Raw genomic sequence first — 20950 nt, forward strand, 5'->3', positions numbered from 1 at the left:
GCTGATACAGGATAAGCACTCTCTCAAGAAAGCTATAAACATGTACCAAAACTCTGTAGTTGCTAATCATAAAATAGCACCAATTGGACAACAGATAAGGCTTTCCATTATACTGAGAGATACTCCAGACCAAATGAGAGCAATCAATTTGAGAAATGAAGACGGATTTATAGAAAAGCCAGGAGAAAGATCAAGGGCAGGTAACAGACTGAAAGGATTGCAAATTACATCATACAAACGAGCACAAAAACATGTCCAGGGAGCATTTCTATAACTGAATGCAGCTGAATCACTTTGCTGCCAGAGATCATTTGCAGCATTTCACAGGCATAGGTATAGGCTGTTCTAAGATTACAAATCCAGAAGATTACAATGATGTTGTTACAGTACTTGGTTATCTTCCTGGTTGATATAATGAAGTGGACAGAAGAATGGGACAGATGCAGCATGGCAGAAAAGTTCCAGCTGCTCTCAACTGCAGCCTGAAAGGTAAGATAGAAGAGCTAGAAAAGCAGGTCGTAATCAAGAAAGTGACAACTCTTACAGACTGGATAGGCAGCATGATAACTGTAGAAGGAAAAACAGGAACAACTGACGGCAAACCATTGAAGAAAGTTTTTGGAAACTTAAGGAAAAGTGGCTAGTGAAGATGGAGAGTGACAAGTAAGGATGGAGTGTGGCGAGTGAAGATGGTGAGTAGCAGGTGAAGTGTTGACAGTAGTAAGTGACGGATAGAGTATGGTAAGTGAAGAATAAAGAATGGCGAGTGAAAATGGAGAGTGATGAGTGAGGATAGACAGTAGTACATGAAGATGGAGAGTGGTGAGTGAAGGATGGAGTATGGCAAGTGATGGATGGAATATGGTGAGTGAAGGATAAAGAGTGGTGAGTGAAGATAGAGAGTGATGAGTGAGGATAGAGATTAGTACATGAAGATGGAGAGCAGCAATTTTCTAACCAATATCTGGACATCTGGAAGATAGACGTTGCACAAGTTTGTCTGCCATTTCAATTGTTCCAGCAAAGTATTAACACTGACAAAACAAAATAGTCAGTGATCTTCCAGGATTGGAAGCTGTTGTAGATGATTTACTAATCTATGATTATGGAAATACAATAGAAAAAGTCATTGCAGGGCACAATCAGAATCTCGTGTGTCTGCTGGAAACAGATGAAACTGGAGCTAAATAAGGAAAAGTTGTAATTCAAGGTGTCAGAAGACAATACACATGTTCATGTATTAAAAGATAAAAGGCTTCGGCAGGATCCTGAAACGGTGGAAGCTACAGTACAGATAGTCACCAATAGATGTGAAAACAGTCCAACAATTTCTTGTTCTCATGACATATTTGACAAAATTCTTGCCTAATTTGTCACCAGAGTCTGAAAAGATGGTTGTTTTAAGAAATTCATTAGTCCCTTAGCTCACTTGCCATAGCCATATGACCTCTACCTCCGCTTAGCTTGTCACTGGAAACAAAGGCAGCTATAGTGTGCACAGTGGAGATTATGCCTTGATCAGGAAAGGGGGCTTGTGATAGAGGGCATTTCTCCTTCTCTCTTTGCTCCTATGCCTTTACTTTCCCACCTAAGACCTGAGTATACTATCCTGGTGCACATGCCACCTCCCCTTCTAACTGACCACTGAACCCACCTCCGCACAAATGGCTGACAGTAGAAGTAGGGTCAGGAAACTGGCACATGGCTGTTTGTCAGTACTTTACAGTCAAACTCAGTGGGGAATCTGTTTTCTTGGGGACAGCAAAACATTTACAAACATCTTTGCTTTTGTAGGAAAAAAGGTCAGTGTTTGAGCCCATCAGTACAGTGATTAATGGGATATATTTTTCTCTTAGTTGTCCATAACACAAATGTAATAAAAATGCACTTTTCATTTTGCATCCTTGGGAGCTATTCAAGAAGGTGACCAGCTTCTCTGGGGCAATTACGAATGGGCAAAAAATGCTGGTCCAGTATGTCTACGTCCTGTGATTGAGTAAATTATGTAACAAAGTTTACAATTGTCTCAGCCCTGCATCTTGAAAACATTTGGTCCATATGTTTCTGGCCACTGAGATAGACAAATAACAATCACATTCCAAAGATGGTGTTATTTCTCGTGTCAGAGGTCTGAATTGGGAGAAAAGATTAGAAAACATACCCTCTGTAACCTTAGACTATTTAAGGGGAGACAATGGCCTAGTGGTATTATCGCTGGACTGTTAATCCAGACAAACCCAAATAACATTCCTTGGACCCAGGTTTGAATCCCACCACAGCAAATGGTGGAATTTGAGTTCAATAAAATAGCTGGAATTCAGCATCTAACGATGATCGTGAATTGATTGTTGGGGGAAAACCCACCTGGTTCACTAATGTCCCTTTAGGAAAGGAAAGTGCCATCCTTACCTGGTCTGGCCTACATGGGTCTCCAGACACACAGCAACTCTGATCAATTAAGGATGGGCAATATAGGCTGCCTAGCCAGTGACACCCTCAGCCCTAACTCATTCATGAATGAAAAGTGGGGTTTGAAGCTAGAGCTTCTGATCCAGAAATAGGGACATTGCCACTGCACCAAATGTGCCCTTTTTATTACATTAAACGTGATTGTTAGTACTAAATCCATTAAGGTGATGCTGAGATAAAGGCAACAAGGTGAATAAGTGAGATAATTAGTTCATGGTTCATAATGGTGTCAGGTTCTTGTGATGCAATGGTTGCATCCCTAACTCTGAGCCAGAAGGCTTAGGTTCAAGCCCCACCTCCGCTAAAGGTGTGGCCTATTCCTGGGCAAATTGATTAGAAAATATCTATACCGTTCACAATTACTTTTAGGGCTCTTGTGGCACAGTGGTAATGTCCCTGTTGGAGCCAGAAGGCCTTGGTTCATATCCCATCTGTTTTAGAGGTGTGTTGTACCACCTTTGAACAGGATACTTGTAAATATATACAATCAAAAGCACATGGGGGTCTTGTGGCACCGTAGGAGTGTCCTTACTTAAGAGACCCAGAATCAAATTCCACCTCCCTGGAAAGTGTGTCATAAAATATCTAAGCAAGATAATTATAAATGATTTATTCAAATCTATATGAGAATGAGTCAGCCAGAAGATTTTGTGTGTTTGGTTGAAATAAAACTTTATCTATGCCTGGGGTTTCTCTAAAAAACATTAGTGTGTAACAGGATGAATGAGACAAGTCCTTACGAAATGCACAAAATGTAAGTGGAATAGAACAGACGTGTAGTGCTATTTGGAAGTAAATTACAAGCATAAAGGAGCACAGACATAAATGAGTAAAAGCCAATGCAAAACTGATATCATCAAGCATTTCTTCATACCGAATGATTAATATCTGAATTGTTATTGCTTACAATAGTAGAGTCAGTTACAGATGAGTGTAACTGTCAATGTAAGGGAGAGCTAACTGTGTTGAATCAGTTCTCTCAACTATATTTATCTGTGTTAATTTTTCTAGAAATAGGAAAAGGCTGTAAGGCCAAAACAAGTCTGTCCTTTTCTGATAGATCAAACCAGGAGCTTGTCTACTCCCTCTAGAAACACAGAAATTGTTTCTTGATCTCGTTTAATCCCATCTATTTCAATGAATCGCCACATAATTTACTGAACAACCCTTTGGTTTAAAATGTTCTTGGTTTCAAACCTTCTAATTTTTAACTTGTATTCTTCAATACTTGAGAATAATATTTTGGGATGTGGTATTTAAGTAATTTGAGACCAGGCAAGTAGCATTTTGGGAGGAACAGCTGAATTTGAACCTTTGGGTGGGTGTTGTCTTATGTCTGGATCTGTGATGGACTAATTGTTATAATTCAACTGTATAGTCATCAAACCACGGGCTGAAAAAGATTTTCTAGTAGTTTAACAGAATTCCCTTCGCTTTTGTATTTTGTTGGATCTAGAAATGAAGTTCAGTCAACTTCCTGGTATCGGCAAGCACAATGCAGACATACACGGCCTTAGGGAGTATGGACATAATTCAGTAAAGTCCCTGTCATCCGCTTTCTGAACATGCAGAATGCTCCTTTTCAATCTTGGACCCTGGATACAACAGAATTTCAGATGTTCGGGAGAATGGGGACACTGGTCAGTTGAACTCGCTGATTGTATGAAAAGTACCAGCAGCAGCTGGGAGAACTCAATTTGTCACTGCCACGAGAGCTTTGAAAAGAACTAAGCAGCAATCATAAATACCAGCATGCGAGGTCTCCATTGGTGATTCTATCCTTATTGACAAGGTATCTCTTTGGGCTAGCATCTGATCCATTATTCCCTTCTAACACTATTAGCAGTAAGTCCTGTGATCCTGATCCAGAACACCTGAAATTCTCTTGCAACCAGCGTCCAAGATTCAAGAAGGAATTCTGGATGCTCGGAAAATGGATATTGGGGACTTTACTGTGTATGTCCATACTTCTTAAGGCCATATATGTTTGCGATGCCACATTTACTTGAAAATGACTAAGGGATGAATTTTACAGACCCTGCCAGTGAATTTAAAGGTAGATATGGGAGTTCACAACCTAACTTGGGTAGGCTGCATGCCAACTTTCCACACCCCCCCTTCCCCTGATCTGTCCCTCTTATTGTCTATCCTTAGGCCTATAAGGCCACTTAAAGATCTCATTGCATCTCCTCTGCTATAATACACGCAGTAGCAAAATACCAGGGCAAGAGGTTGTTGACTTGCTCGCTGAGCTGGCTTGTTTTTGTTCAGCTGTTTCGTCACCATGCTAGGTGACATCAATGGTGGAGCCTCTGATGAAGCAACGTTATTCTACTCCATTTGAAATTTATACTGTCCAGTCCGTTATGGTGAGTACTGTCCTTTCTGGTTTTGATCTGTATGGGTTTATATAAGGGATCCAATTTTATATGTTTGTTGATTGAAGCATGGGTGGACAACCACGCCTCTAGAATTTCCATGTGTGTCTATGTTTGGCTATGGTTACTTTGGTTATTTTGGTTACTATGGTTACTTTGTCCCAGTTAAATTGATGGCCTTCATCGTCTGAATGTAACAATATTAAAGAGAGTTTGTCGTGCCATTTTGCTGCTGGTTGATGTTCATGTATTCTGATAGCTAGCTTCCTTCCTGTCTGTCCGATGTAATGTTTGTGGCGGTCATTGCATGGTATTTTGTAAACCACATTCTTTCTTCATGTTATTGGAATGGGGTCTTTAATCCTTGTAAGTATTTGTCGTAGAATGGCTATGGGCTTGTGAGCCACCATGATTCCTACTGGTCTTAGGAGTCCTGTTGTCAGTTCCGATATGTTCTTGGTGTAGGGCAGTGTGGCCAGTGTGTTAGGGCGTACTGTGTCCTCCTGTTGTTGTCTGTTTAATAGGCATCTGTGGCTGAAGTTGCGGGGATATCCATTTAAAGCAAGGATCTTATATAAGCGTTCTTCCTCTTTCCTGCATTGTTCTGAATATTGCAGTGAGTGGTGGCTCATTTAAATAGTGTTCGAATGTATCTTTGTTTGTGGATGTTGGGATGGTTGCTGTGGAAGTTGAGGAATTGATCCATACGGATTGCTTTTCTATATACTGAGGTTTAGAAATCCCAGTTTGTCAATTGCTCTACTTTAACATCCAGAAACAGAAGTTGATTGTTGTTTTCTTTTGTCCTTGTGAATTTAATCCCTGTAAATATGCTGTTGATGAAGTGGTGGGTCCCTTCTAATTTGTTGTGTTTAATAATAATGCCGTCTACATACAGGATCCACAGTTTGAACAGAAACAAGCCAGCTCGGCGAGCAAGTCAACAGCCTCATCCACAACTCACGCTACAGACCTTTGCCAAAACTTTAAAAATACTGGGACACTCCACAGCCCAGCAGCTTCCACTATACTTTCACCTGCTGAGATATCAGCAACACCCACATTAGCCATTTCCCATACATGCTCTAGGAGCTGAACATCTCACATCCCTCACTGAGATCTTGTGATGAAAAAAAATCCCTGGCTTCCCTGAAATTATGGTTTCATCACTTTTCTTCTTCCAGCCGCCGGTAGTCCCAGCTTGCTTCTGGGCATTAAGGAATACCTGGGCATTCACTCGGTCTGTATGCAATCAAATTATCTCACAGCTCTTTACAGCAGGACCTCCTCCTAGAGAGAGGGGCATTTTCTTGTTGTGAGCCAGACAAGTTTCTGGTCAGCATAATGCCAAAACGTTGTTCATTTGGGCAGTGTCTGCCTCTAAACCTGACAAGAGCAGTAAACATTTTAGAGCATTGCTGTCCTCTGTCAACACTGCCATTTGCTCCAGGATTATTCACATTACCAAGAAGTAGCTTTCTGTCTGCACTACTAATCACATTGTAAACTTCTCTCCCGTGCTCTCTTCATGCTCAGGTTCAAAAAACTCAAAGGTTTTCTCCTCACTAATATTGAAGCCACAAGTTTAGAAACTTTCCACCCCACTCCACTCCTTTCAGGCCAGGCCAAATCATCCCAGGTTTCCAGGCTCCATTGTGCCTTAGCTCATAGCCTATGGCTTTCTCCAGTTCCTTCTTCTCTGTTTTCTCGCCCACGAATCATTGCCATATTACTTGACCTGATTTGCACTAAACTTCATTTTATGTAGTCTTTTGGGGAATGTGGCCATTTCCAGCCAGGCCGGGACTTGTCACATTTGACCTAAGCAGCTTATCAGGCTATTTGAGAGGGAACTTTAAGAGTCAACCACATTACTGAAGGTCTGGAGGCAAATGTAGGCTGGACCAGGAAGCTGTACCTAAAAGTCTTTAGTGAACTAGAGGTGTTGTTAACAAGATCAATTCAAGCTTACCATCTCTTGAACCAGGTTTTAGTTGCAAATGAAGTAATTGATTTCAAATTCCAACTATGGAGGAATTTTAACCCCTGTTCCTGAAGTATTAACAATAATGATCAGCATTACAAATAACCTGACACCACCACCACACCCTCCCCCCACTAACTGCCTTTCTGGCCCCCTTAAATAGCTTCCCCTCCTTAGGTAATGTCTCCCTCCCTTTCAAAACCACCACCATCGTCATATTCAGAAACCCACCTGTAACTGCTCTCTATTTACAAACTATCATCACCAAACCTACTGCACATGTTGTCACCTTCCAAATTTGTGCCATTGTTTGACATTACTATAAGTAAATCACTCCAATTCTTTTCTGTCACAACCAGAAGTCAAAGTCACACATATCACCCTGTGATCATGACACATTATCCCTCCTCACCATCCTTAACTTCTCTGTAACCTTTAATTGCGTTCTACAACATCTTTCACCCAGTTCTACAAACTCTGTCCCTTCACAATCTCTCCCTTTTCCATTCACTATCTCAAGGTGAAGCATGCTTTTAGCAATCTTGGCTGCTCATTTGACAAGCAGAACCTTCAACTTCACATAATCCTGATCAGAAAGACCATATACTTCTTCCTCCATAATGTCACCTCAGGCCATCCCTCCATCACTGTTGTTTCCTCCAGACTTGGTGGTACCAAAGATCTATGTGAGGCATCCCATCCACCATCAAGACATCTTCACAGCTACCAATCTGCTCAACCATTCCCTCCATTCTACCTTTGATGTTCTAGTCCCTATTATAAAACATTACTCATTTTCCCCCGGGTAGTTTCCCCTGGTATGGTCTCAGCTCTGCTTCCTCAAGTCCTAAGAATGTAGATTTGAATGGATCTGACACTCAACTGATTTGTCCATAAAGTACCACATAAAGCACTATTAGTTCTTTATTTCTTTCTGACAAAATTGTTCACTATTCTAAAGACTGTTATACAATGCCACAGTAAGTTCTAGCTTCTTTCCAATACAGTAAATTGTCTCCTTGAATTCTACTCTCTTGTCTCTTCCACCCTTTCCTCCAATAAGTATGAGGAGCTCATTGGCTTCTTTAACACTAACACTGGGACCATTCCCCAGGGACCTTGTCAGCTTCCCTTACCTCCTCAAGGCTAATGGATCAAGCATCCTCTAAAGATCTTTCCTCTCCTAGCCCTGGCTTTGCATCTCCAGCCCTCTTGCAAATTATCCTTTCCATGCGTCCTATTCCAGAATAAAAAGGGGGAAATCTTCACTACATGTTTCATTAGGAATACCACAAGATTACTTTCTGATATTTCTCTCTAGTTCTCTTTAATGGCTATTTTCATTCTGGGCACTGGAGGTAATCCTATTTCCATCAATAGGAACTACTTGTGTCACTGTGATGTAATGGAAAGTAAAGTCTTGGGAATAAAATATGAAACCAGGTAGTGTAATTGTTACAGAAAAATCATTTAAATAAATGTGCTCATGTCCTATTAATAAAGATTAGGCACTTATTATTCATTCATAAGCTGACAGCACTAAGCCAATAATTCTGATTCTCTGTATCAATCAGATCAGTTAAAATAACATCGGAAAAACAATTTTTTTTAAAAAAATCATTCACCATTTCATATCATGATTTGTTAAAAGCTCCATTCCATGCATCAACAGAGAATATTTGATTGAAATTTTCTTCTAAACAGCTGGTTTCCAACAAGATAATATAAATTCTTGGCCTTTCTAACATAGGGTCACCATTATCTCCAGCAGCAGTGCCAGAGCCTAGGCCAGAAAGGATTCTAGTATTTCTATGCCTGTCATTAGAATTGGAATCTCCATCCACTTCAAACAAGGCCACAAGGACAGAGCAACAATGGACTCACTACATTTATGGTCCAATTTCCCTGGCTTAAAAGCTGCTTAGGTCTGATTAGGATTGGTGGTTGCTGCATCCAATTAAGACAAACAGGGGAATCCATCAGTGATTGTGAGCTTACTGTGGGAGTCCAGACATAAATCATGCACAGTGAACCCACAAATACCCAATGCTGTCTCTCTCTCTCTCTCTTGTAGTGTGACCTTAGGCACTCTTCTCATATAGAGGAGAGCATTCATCTTCTTCCGATGAGGTAATAACTAACAACACGCGCAAGCTGTGGCCTCAGGGGAAAGCAGGGACCCAAGAAATGTCCTTAGTGTGGGTTGTTGCCTGGAACATACACTGGAGTGATTTAAAGACGGTGCTCCTTGGTGAAGTCACCCTGACACGTGTATCAAAGTCAGTAACCCGCAGGTTTTCAGGGCTTTGAAAAGGTTGCTGTCAGGTCAGTATACAATACAGGTAAGTTGTGCATATTCTCTCATGCTACCATTTTAAACATATGCATGTCAAAATACCATGAAATACCACAGTTTATATGACTGCGTCTAATTATTATTTGCAGTCAGTCCCATACCTGCACAATTCACTACTCGGTTTGCACGAATAATACCGTCTGGGGTTTCCACATCCCATGTTCCATCAGACCTCGATGAAAGTCCAGTTACTGCAACAGGATAATACAGCTCAGCTCCATATTGCCTTGCTCCAGCTGCTAAAGCCACGGTGAGTGAATAAGGGTCAATGTGGCCATCTCCAGGATTATACAACCCAGCAAGAACCTAGAGCACAGTAAATTACACAGTCAGAACAATGCCAAATGCTTCAGATATAAACATTACAGCAGGAGTAGTGCTTTTGTTTTAAAAATGCAATTCACAGGAGCAATGCAAACAGTGTTCTCTTTCTCAAGCTACTAATAGGCTCACCGAGCGGAACTGCAGGGTTAACACTGCCAACAGTCTGACATTCTAATAGGATTGGCATTCACCACTAGGAAAGGCCATTAACCTCATCCCAAATCCAGGACTGCTTTGCAATTCAGGAAAAAAGCCCGTGAGTGTAACGGCAAAACATGTTCCCATGGAAAGAGGTAGACACCCTTGTCTGGTCATAACATTGTAAGATAAAATATTGGCCAAGATCGTTCGAGATCATCATTGCATTGTGCTGTCAGCTTTTCTCTGACACAATGCATTTTTTGCCATAGTTTTCAAACCCAGTTATAGTGGAAATGTATTGCGTTGTGTCCCTCACAAAGCATGATCATAGCAACAAAACTCCCCCTACTTTTATTGCACTTGCTGTGGTATGATACCACTTTATAGGCCCAGCTTGAATGTTAGTGCATAGCTAAATAGGCCAAGTGAATGAATGAACAAATGGCTGAAGGTGGCAGGGTAGGTACATGGGTCAGGCATGTGGCTAAGTGAATAAAGTGGGTGACGTTGTAGGGATTAGCGTGGCAGATCAGTGAGACGGCAGTTGGATAATGTGATAGGATGTTATCATGGTAGTCGAGTCTCAGGAGTAGTCAGTTGTCAAAGGCAGTGCAGTCAGGGGGCATTGTTGGGAGGTTGAGTGAATAGTCAAGGTCAGGGAACTGTTCTTGATGGGATTGTGATTGTGGAATCAGTTCTACAGTTACCCAGGAGTAAGGCTAGGTTTTCGCTTCCATAGGTAACTGTCCAGGAAAGTGCATCAAAAATGGCTGAAGTTGGCTCTCAGGAGCAGCGAATTGCCTTTCAGAGTTTAACTTTCCTATCAATTCCCACCTGGGTCACTAGATCAGAACTGTTTTCTTATTTCTTCACGGGATATGGGCATTGCTGATTTAGCCAGCATATATTGTCCATCCTTAATTGTACTTGAGACAGTGTTGGTGACCTGCCTTCTTGAATCACTGCAGTGAAGGCATGGCGACATATTTCCGAGTCAGGATGATGAGGGGCTTAGAAAAGAATGTGTAGTTGGTGATATTCATGAGTATCTACTGCCCTTGTCCTTCTATATAGTATGACCATGGGTTTGCACTGTGCTGCCAGAGGAGCCATTAGTAAGTTACTGCAATGTATCTTGTAAATAGTGCACACTACAGCTACTGGGCAGCTTTGGTGAAGGGAGTGACTGGTGAAGGTGGTGACGTGGCACCAATCAAGCAGGCTACTTTGTCCTGGATGAAGTCAGGTCCCTGTGTGTTATCGCAGCTGCACTCATCCAGGCAAGTGGAAAATGTTCTAACAAACTCCTGAATTACATCTTGTAGATGGTGGACAGACTTTAAGAAGTCACAAGGTGGGTTTCTCACTGCAGTATTTCTAGCCTCTACCCTGCTCTAGTAGCCCACTGTGTTTATATGTATCGTTCATTTCAGTTTCTGATGAATTGTAATTTCCAGGATATTGACAGAGATGGCAAATAGAATGATTGACTAGATATCAAGGAGCGGTAGTTAGAATCTTGCTTGTTGGAGAAGGTCTTTGTGTGGTACAAATGTTACTCAGCATTTATTAGGCCACGATAACAAAGTGTGAAGCTGGATGAACACAGCCGGCCAAGCAGCATCTCAGGAGCACAAAAGCTGACATTTCGGGCCTAGACCCTTCCAGCATCTGCAGTTCCCATTATCTCTGATCACAATTTATTACGCCACACCTGGATAATATCCACATCTTGCTGCTAACAGGCACAAACTGATTCAGCTTCTGAAGAATTATGAATGGTGCTGAATCTTGTGTGATCAACAGCCTACATCCCAGTGTGATGTTGGAGGGAAGGTTATTGATGAAGCAAGTGAAGATGATTGGAATAAGGACATTACTCTAAGGATCTTCTGTGAGAAGTCCTGGAGCTACCTGATTGATTTCCAACAGCCACAATCCTCTACCTTTGTGCCCTCCTCGGTGAACCATGGCTGATCCCTGGCTTGATGGTAATGGTAGAGTGAGGGATAATCCAGGCCATGGAGGTTGCTGCCATTGGACACAGCATCTTGTGATGTGGTAGGCATCACAGGGACATGGTCGCAGGGGGTTCAGGACTGGCAGTTAAACATCCAAGGATTTACAACATATCAAAAAGACAGGGAGGTGAGCAGAGGGGGTGGGGTTGCGTTGTTAGTTAAGAATGAAATTAAATCAATGGCACTGAATGACATAGGGTCAGATAATGTGGAGTCTGTGTGGGTGGGGTTGAGGAACGACAAAGGCAAAAAAACCATAATGGGAGGTATTTACAGGCCTCCTAACAGTGATCAGGATCAGGGGCGCAAGATGCACCGGGAAATAGATAGGGCATGTCAGAAAGGCAAGGTCACGGTGATCGTGGGGGACTTCAATATGCAGGTAGACTGGGTGAATAATGTTGCTGATGGATCCAAAGAAAGGGAATTTGTGGAATGCTTACAGGATGGCTTTTTGGAACCACTTGTGATGGAGCCCAAAGGGGAGCAGGCTATTCTGGACTTAGAGCTATGTAATGAGCCAGACTTTATAAAAAATCTTAAAGTAAGGGAACACTTAGGAGGCAGCGATCATAATATGGTAGAGTTCAGTCTGCAGTTTGAAAGAGAGAAGGCAAAATCGGATGTAATGGTGTTACAGTTAAATAAAGGTAATTACAGGGGCATGAGAGAGGAACTGACGAAAATCGACTGGAAGCAGAGCCTAGTGGGGAAGACAGTAGAGCAACAATGGCAGGAGTTTCTGGGTGTAATTGGGGACACAGTACAGAGGTTCATCCCAAAGAAAAGAAAGATTATCTGGGGAGGGGGGGATTAGACAGCCATTGCTGACAAAGGGCATCAGGAAACATATCAAAGAAAAAGAAACAGCCTATAAAGTGGCCAAGAACACTGGGAAATCATAAGATTGGGAAGGCTATAAAAACAAACAGAGGATAACAAAGAGATAAATAAGGAAGGAGAGAATCGAATATGAAGGTAGGCTAGCTAGTAATATTAGAAATTATAGTAAAAGTTTCTTTCAATGCGTAAAAAACAAACAAGAGGCAAAAGTAGGCATTGGGCCGCTCCAAATTGATGCTGGAAGGCTAGTGATGGGAGATAAGGAAATAGCTGAAGAACTTAATAAGTACTTTGCGTCAGTCTTCACAGGGAAGACATGAATAGTATCCCAACAATTAAGGAGAGCCGGGGGCAGAGTTGAGTGTGGTAGGCATTACAAAAGAGGAAGTGCTAGAAAAGCTAAAAGGTCTAAAAATGGATAAATCTCCTGGCCCCGATGGGCTACATCCTAGAGTTCTGAGGGAGGTGGCTGAGGAAATAGCGGAGGCTTTGGTCGAGATCTTTCAAAAGTCACTGGAGTCAGGGAAAGTCCCAGATGATTGGAAAATTGCTGTTGTAACCCCCCTGTTGAAGAAAGGATCAAGACAAATGATGGAAAATTATACGCCGATTAGCCTAACCTCGGTTGTTGGTAAAATTCTAGAATCCATTGTCAAGGATGAGATTTCTAAATTCTTGGAAGTGCAGGGTCGGAATGGAACAAGTCAGCATAGATTTAGTAAGGGAAGGTCGTGCCTGACAAACCTGTTAGAATTCTTTGAAGAGGTAACAAGTATGTTAGACCAGGGAAATACAGTGGATGTCATCTATCTAGACTTCCAAAAGGCCTTTGATAAGGTGTCTCACGGGAGGCTGCTGAGTAAGGTGAGGGCCCATGGTGTTCGAGGTGAACTACTGGAATGGATTGAAGAATGGCTGTCTGACAGAAGGCAGAGAGTTGGGATAAAATGCTCTTTTTTGGAATAGCAACCGGTGACAAGTGGTGTCCCGTAGGGTTCAGTGTTGGGGCCACTGTTCACTTTATATATTAATGATCTGGATGAAGGGACTGGGGGCATTCTGGCGAAGTTTGCCGATGATACGAAGATAGGTTGTCAGGCAGGTAGCACTGAGGAGGTGGGGAGGCTGCAGAAAGATTTAGACAATTTAGGAGAATGGTCCAGGAAATGGCTGATGAAATTCGACGTGAACAAATGCGAGGTCTTGCACTTTGGAAAAAAGAATACAGGCATGGACTATTTTCTAAACGGTGAGAAAATTCATAAAGCCGAAGTGCAAAGGGGTCTGGGAGTGCTCGTCTAAGATTCTCTGAAGGTTAACTTGCAGGTTGAGTCTATGATTAAGAAATAGAATGTAATGTTGTCACTTATCTCAAGAGGGTTGGAATATAAAAGCAGTGATGTGCTTCTGAGACTCTATAAAGCTTTAGTTAGGCCCCATTTAGAATACTGTGTCCAATTTTGGGCCCCGCACCTCAGGAAGGACATACTGGCACTGGAGCGTGTCCAGTGGAGATTCACACGGATGATCCCTGGAATGGTAGGCCTAACATACGATGAACGGCTGAGAATCCTGGGATTGTATTCATTAGAGTTTAGAAGGAAGAGGGGCGACCTAATAAAAACTTACAAGATAATGCATGGCTTAGAAAGGCTGGACGCTGGGAGACTGTTTCCGTTAGGCAGGGAGACGAGGACCCGTGGGCAAAGCCGTACAATTAGTGGGGGTAAATTTAAAATGGAAATGAGGAAGCATTTCTTCAGCAAGAGAGTGGTGGGCCTGTGGGATTCATTGCCATGGAGCGCAGTGGAGGCCGGGACATTAAATGCCTTCAAGGCAGAGATTGATGATTTCTTAATCTTGCAAGGAATGAAGGGCTACGGGGAGAGTGCGGGTAAGTGGAGTTGAAATGCCCATCAGCCATGATTAAATGGCGGAGTGGACTCGATGGGCCGAATGGCCTTACTTCCACACCTATGTCTTATGGTCTTATCTTGTGTTTTGAGCTGCTCATTCTGTTTGAAGTCTGTTCCATTTTGCACTTCCACAGATTGCTGATGTGCATCTTCTGTCATGCAACTGGTCTCCAACAGTCCAGTTGCTGGAAATTTCAGACCATTTTGTTTCATATGAACATAGCAATTTGGAGCAGGAGTAGGTCACTCTGCCCCTTGTACCAGTTCTGCCCTTCGATAAGATCACTGAATTTGATTTCTCCACATTCCTACTACACATGAGAACATTTCACCCACTTGCTTGCCAAAAATATATTTACTGCTGCCTCAAAAATATTTAAAGACTCTCTTTCCACCTTCTCCCAAGGAAAACAGTTCCAACGTCTCAAGACACTCTGTGAGAAACAATTTCTTTTCATCACTGTTCTAAATAGGATAGCCCTTATATTTATACAGTTATAGAATCTCGCATCCTTTCCCTATCCACCCTGTCAAGAAAGTTTTAGATACTTAAATGGACATAAACTAGCAAAGCCTTACTTGACAGCAGATAGCTACACAAGCCTGGCTTCCAAAACATTTGATATTTGTTTAAGAATTATGTGCAAAACAAAACTGACCGTAAGAGGAAATTCTGATTGTTTGGGAGATGCTCATGAACTCTCCTGCACCTAACACCTGTATTAAATATTAACACATTTCTTTTGACAAGAACGATCCTGCTTGCAAGGATAAGTGGAAGAAGTTCCACAAAATATTGCGAAATATTGTTCAAGATAAAGCTTTTATAAATATTGACAATAATATCCAAACTGCTTACATAACTTAGGTAGTTCAAGGTAAAATGGTAAAAGAAAATAAATGCTACGTCAGCAAAATGATCGACTAATATGAAATCGACTGAGAGCCAGTTTACCTTGTCAATATTTATCAGAGGGAAGAGTTCCTGCACCTTCTCCGGCCCAATCAAAAACTGTGGTGTTACATTCCACCGTGTCCGGGTCATTTGGTAATGAAATTCATCCACTCGCGTTGGGGTGGTAGCAATCCGAACACTGCCAGGCTGATGAAAACCGACTGCCTGTGGAAAATATTCCCAAAGTAACAACTGAGAATGTGGTTAATTCTGGCATATCACAAATGTTTTTGACAAGACTATTAACAAGACCTCTCTTGCCCAACTTCACTTTGGACAAACATATGGATAATAAGGGAATAGTGTAGGTTAGACGGGCTTCAGTTTGGTTTCACAGGCTGGTGCAACATCGAGGGCCGAATGGCCCGTACTGCACTGTAGTGTTCTATGTCCACTTTGCTTTTTCCTATATTGAGTTCAGGGGGTCTCTGCTGTTTGTTAGAGAAGTACCTATAAAACTACATGAAGAATTTAATGCTGTAAATATAGCTGGCAGTTTATTCAGCAGTTCTACCATTAGCCTGTTTCTATGTCTGTCAGAGGCAAGCACTCTGCAAATCCGAGTGTGAACAAGTTATAAGAAAGCTGCATCTCCAATGACAGAAATGAATGGACTTGCAGGATTGGTTTTATGTTTCATGATCAATCCAATTCACGATACACGATAGGCCATGTGAATTTCTTCCACTACTTCTGCAGTGTATGAGATTAGCTTCTGCAGCTGTGAATACAGCCTGCTCTTGTAACATTCATGGAAATTGCAAACACTGTGCCCCCTCCCATTTCTTATTTTTGAAGGAGCGAGCAGTTTCTTTAATATTGCACCTCCTGTAACTTTTTTTGTACCGCTATGTTCATATGGAAATCCCTGTCCCTGACCCTGTGCAGCAATTCCCAGGTTGCTGCACATCCACACGACCACTCATCTTACAGGGAATATTGCTGACATATATGTGCTCACCCATAACATCCTACAGAGTTGGTGAAAAGTTGCACTTAAGAACTTAAAATGCATTACTTTCCATGGGTCTTACTGAGGGCCAAACATATGACAGGGTTCAACCTGTCTTGTCACTGTCCCTCTCCCAAATGCTGCATTATAACCCCATGTGAAGAAATAAATCTAAATTTGGCTCAAGTGTTACAACCACCAATTGTGTTATATTCCTCTCAAGTAGAAATAGCTTTGCATTAGCATACGTAGATTTGGAATTTTGAATCAATTATCATTTGTTCTGTGGCATTAGAGCCACCAAAATGGAAGTTGAACTTACTACCTCAATGTTGCACATTAACAGTGATCAATACTTTCCCAGGTAGGCCATAAAGAAAAACTGAAAAGAAAAGAAATCCAACCAATCCAATATTGTTGGTTTTACATTGTAACTCAAAGTCAAAATACTGCCCTGCAAGTAGCACAGACAATGGCTTTCTCCCATATGGCTGGATCTCATCATTACAAGAAGTCTCTTTAAAGTGACCATCGTTCAAGTCTAGTCAGATCCCTTATGGCAGACTGTCTAGTTCAGTTTGCTTCTAATCTGGAAAATGAAATGACCTCCTTTGCTGTGCCTTCCTCCTCCTCCCTCTTCTGGTTGCTGGTCCTGTTCTCTGCTGTCTTCCTAACTGCTCGCCCTTCTCCTCTGGCCAAGAATACAGTTACACCTTGGCCAGCAAAAAGTGAAACACCAAGGTCCTCTTCTCATCAGACAAGCTGAACTCTCCTCAGGAAAGAAACATGTCAAAAAGTATGATATAGTGAGCTAACCGCTTGAAATGAAAAACCATCAAATAATGTAAAATACCACTTGAACTCTTTCAATAGTGTTGGTAAGGGGTTCCTCCTGCTTTCTTGAGCTGCTCCATGTGTCTGCTGAGTCAAGTGCTAGGTACATCAAAAGGTCCTCCAAGAAGCAGATGACGCTGATTTTAATTATCAGTATTTTTTAGATATCTGGTGTGGGTAATAAATACCACGCAAAAACCCAATATGGTGGGTAGTACAACTCTAGCTCAAAATGAGCTTGAATCTCCTGTTTACCACATTGAAGGCTTAGCCGTCAACTGATGCAAGATTTCACGTCTTGGTATTTTATTTATCATCATCCGGCTGCACCTTTCTGGTGTCATATTGACAATATGTCAATATGTCTAATCTCAGTGATAAGGACAAGTTTAATTTGCTGATGCTTTCTTTAGGTATTCACACATGAAGTATATCCAGACCTGAAGCTTTCACCCTCCTCAAGCTATTGGTGATTGATTAATTTACTTTGTTACATCCATGAATGATCAAACACACCACATTTTCCTTTACTACCTGCCAATGTTTTCAAATTAGCCTAACATTTCTTCTCCTTTTTCCTCCTATGTTGACCTCACTTATGTGATCTTTTGATTTAAAAATCCTACAGAACTTGACTAGATCTTCTGCATTCTAAAAATAAATAAAAATGCATATTTTCACAGATTACTCCTGGTGAAGCTAAAATGTCTCTTTGTCACCTTTTCCCCATGGTCCTGCCATCTAAATCATTCCAAACACTCTAAATAAATTTCCAATCAATTTGCAATGAACAATGAGAGGTTCAATTCCACCCTCAGTCTGTGTGGAGTTTGCACATTCTCCCTTTGTCTGTGTGGGTTTCCCCTGGGTGCTCCAGTTTCCTCCCACAGTCCAAAGATGTGCATGCTAGGTGGAATGGCCATGCTAAATTACCCTGTAGTGCTCACAGAAGTGTCGATTAGGCAGGTTATTGGGGTCCGGGTCTGGTTGGGATGCTCTGAGGGTCAGTGTGAACTTGTTGGGCTGAAGGCCTGTTTCCACACTGTAGGGATTCTATGATTCTCTATAAAATATGGTTTGAACATAAAACATTTACTGTAATGGATGGTGGAGAAAATACTTAGATTAATAGAGGCACCTACCTGACCAGTCTCTTCCTCCAAAGTTTCATAAAGTTTGATGCTGTAGTAATGAATTTTCTTCAAATTGATCCCAGGATGAAAATATGTTGTTAAACCCGCCTAAAGAAAAACCAAATACTAGGAGTTAAGATGTAAATAAAGCAAAAATGAGTTTGTCTGAAAATCTTTACCTAAGGGAACAAGGGCAGACACCTAATTCAGAAGGAATTTTCCAACTGTTTCAATTAAAGTGCAGAAAATGTACAGCATAAGCCACTATTAATTATTCTACGCCAGGGACTAACTATTTTGAACCAACTTCTGTTATTGACAATGAAGAATTTATTAAGTTGTTACATTTAAATTAACTGAAGCACCATATTAAGAAACTATGTACCCAAATGTCTTGAAAGTGCAGTGAATGTCACGAAATCCAGTTAGTGAATTGTACTGATTGAAAATTGTAATGATTGAAAATAAGCCACAATTTTGACCTGCCAACTGCTCATAATATTGCCTGCTGCAAAATCTGATCCACCCAGCTCAGAGGTAGCACGTTCATCTTTGAGCCTCTCAGTTTGCAATCTGAAAGCCCACTTCAATCTTCACCAAATTCTAGTTGATACCTTGGAGCAGTACTAAGGGAGTACTGTGAGGTCAGAGGTGCCATCTTTCAGAAATTCTAAACTGAGCTCACATATGTCTGTTTGCATAGATGTAAAACAACACATGATACTATTTGAGTAAGTGAAAAGCAGTCCTCCTGATTTCCATCTCTCAATCAATATCACCTCCCCTGCAACAGATTGTTCATCTCTCAAAAACCTCTCGATGTTTATCTCATTCATGCTTACGGGACATTCCTGTGTGGAAGTTTGTTGCATTGGCCCACAAGACAGTCACCAGACTACAAAAAGAAATTCACTTTGGGTTGTGAAAGACAGTAAATGAATTCAATAGCTTGCTCTAGCATACAAAAACAGAAAACACCATTATCAGGAGAAGGTCGCGGTGAACCTGCAGTTTTCTAACACTCTACAACAGATGAGAGTTCATCAACACAAAGACACTCTCAGAACTATTGATCAAATTCAAAACAAACAAAGCTCATTCCAAGGGTTCAGAACAGCTGATTTAGAGTACCTAAACAATTCAAACACTTTTCTACTGAATGTTAGATCGAGATATGTAACTAAATTTCTAATGGACTGTTAAATTACGGAAGCAAGGACTAAATTAAAAAAGAAGTTTCTAATCCATTGATGGTTTGTAATTACTCAGAATGACCTTGACTGTACGACATGTTTAGATGTCACGATCTTCCTCCCAACTTTTTGTATCTCACCCTGTCAGAACTGCATATCCCTTTCTCCTATAGGTATCTCTCCATCTTCCTTAGATTCACTCAACTCAACTACATCCCACATTTCAGCCACACTGGGTAAGACACTGTTTTTGAACTCCTTGTTGAATTTCTGGCAACAATCTTATATTAATGGCCCAGAAACAGAAAATTCTGGAAATGCTCAGCAGGTCTAGCGGCAGGTGCGGGGAGAAATACTGAGTTAATATTTGAGGTCAATGACCTATCCTTAGCATTGGTTATAGCAATCACCAACCTGGGACATTAACTCTGTTTCTCTGTCTGCAGATTATTACAAACCTGCCACATAATTCCAGTATGTTCAATTTTATTACAGGTTTCCAATCGCTATAGTATTTTGTTTTGTTTAATGGTTGCTAGTCTTGGTCTTTTCACAATGGAAACTTCAGCTGAATAAAAGCCGCTATAATGTTAAAGAACTATACCACCTTTTAATTCAAGGAAAATGAGTCCCAGCCTGTTCAATATCATCGATATAATTTCTGATATTCTCTAGTGTCACTTTTTTTATATTCTGGAGATCAAAATTGTGTACAATAGCGATCTGATCGAGTTTCTGTGCTGAGGAAGCCATATCGGACTCAAAATGTTAGCTGTTTCTTTCTTCATAGAAGCTGCCAGACCTGCTGAGATTCGCCAGCATTCTCTGCATTTGTTTCTATGCAACTTTAATATAACTTCACTGCTTTTCAATTCTATCACTTTAGGAATAACTCCCAGTGGCTTGTTTGTTTTTTTAATGGCCTCATTAATCCTGTATCACTAGTTTTAGACCATGCTATATTTCAACAGATCAATTAGCAAACAATACTTCATCATATTTATAAATATGCTGAAAATTATTAATGCTCCAACTTTTTATTTAAAAGCTTTCATTGAAAATTATGTTGCTGAAAATTAGACACGTTTAGGATCCAGCTTTAGAATTTGGATCTGACAATAAGCTACTCTAAGAAGCATAGTGTTTTGTGTTAGTTGACTGGTAATCCAGTCCCATGAGTGAGCAACCTGAATTCAAATCCTCTCAGATAGCTACTATGTTTAAATATATCAGGAAAATGAAGCTAATATGGTGCTGAATGAACTACCCAATTATTAGAAAAACCCATCGGATTCACTGATGATCCTTTGCAAATGAAATCTACTAAATCTACTGTCCTTGCATGGCTGTCCTACATGTGCCTTCAGGTCCACAGCAATGTGTCTGACTCTTAATTGCTCACTGAAATGGCCAGCAAACCATTCAAGATTTATTTTTGCTATCTTTCCCTC

The 20950-nt window shown here is 41.1% G+C and overlaps 1 protein-coding gene across 2 annotated transcripts in view; it reads right to left on the reverse strand.

The window, feature by feature from the left end:
• dmgdh (dimethylglycine dehydrogenase) overlaps window positions 1–20950 on the reverse strand; it is a 128767-nt gene that overhangs the window by 103227 nt on the left and 4590 nt on the right. For both annotated transcript variants that reach the window (XM_048528276.2, XM_059644823.1), the window contains 3 exons: window positions 18316–18414; window positions 15388–15552; window positions 9289–9493 (listed from right to left, as the gene is read on the reverse strand). In XM_048528276.2, coding sequence (XP_048384233.2) covers window positions 9289–9493; window positions 15388–15552; window positions 18316–18414 — 469 coding nt within the window. The remainder of the gene's footprint in view (window positions 1–9288; window positions 9494–15387; window positions 15553–18315; window positions 18415–20950) is intronic.

Source organism: Stegostoma tigrinum, chromosome 3 (assembly GCF_030684315.1).
Source record: "Stegostoma tigrinum isolate sSteTig4 chromosome 3, sSteTig4.hap1, whole genome shotgun sequence".
In the NCBI taxonomy this organism is placed as follows: Eukaryota; Metazoa; Chordata; class Chondrichthyes; order Orectolobiformes; family Stegostomatidae; genus Stegostoma; species Stegostoma tigrinum.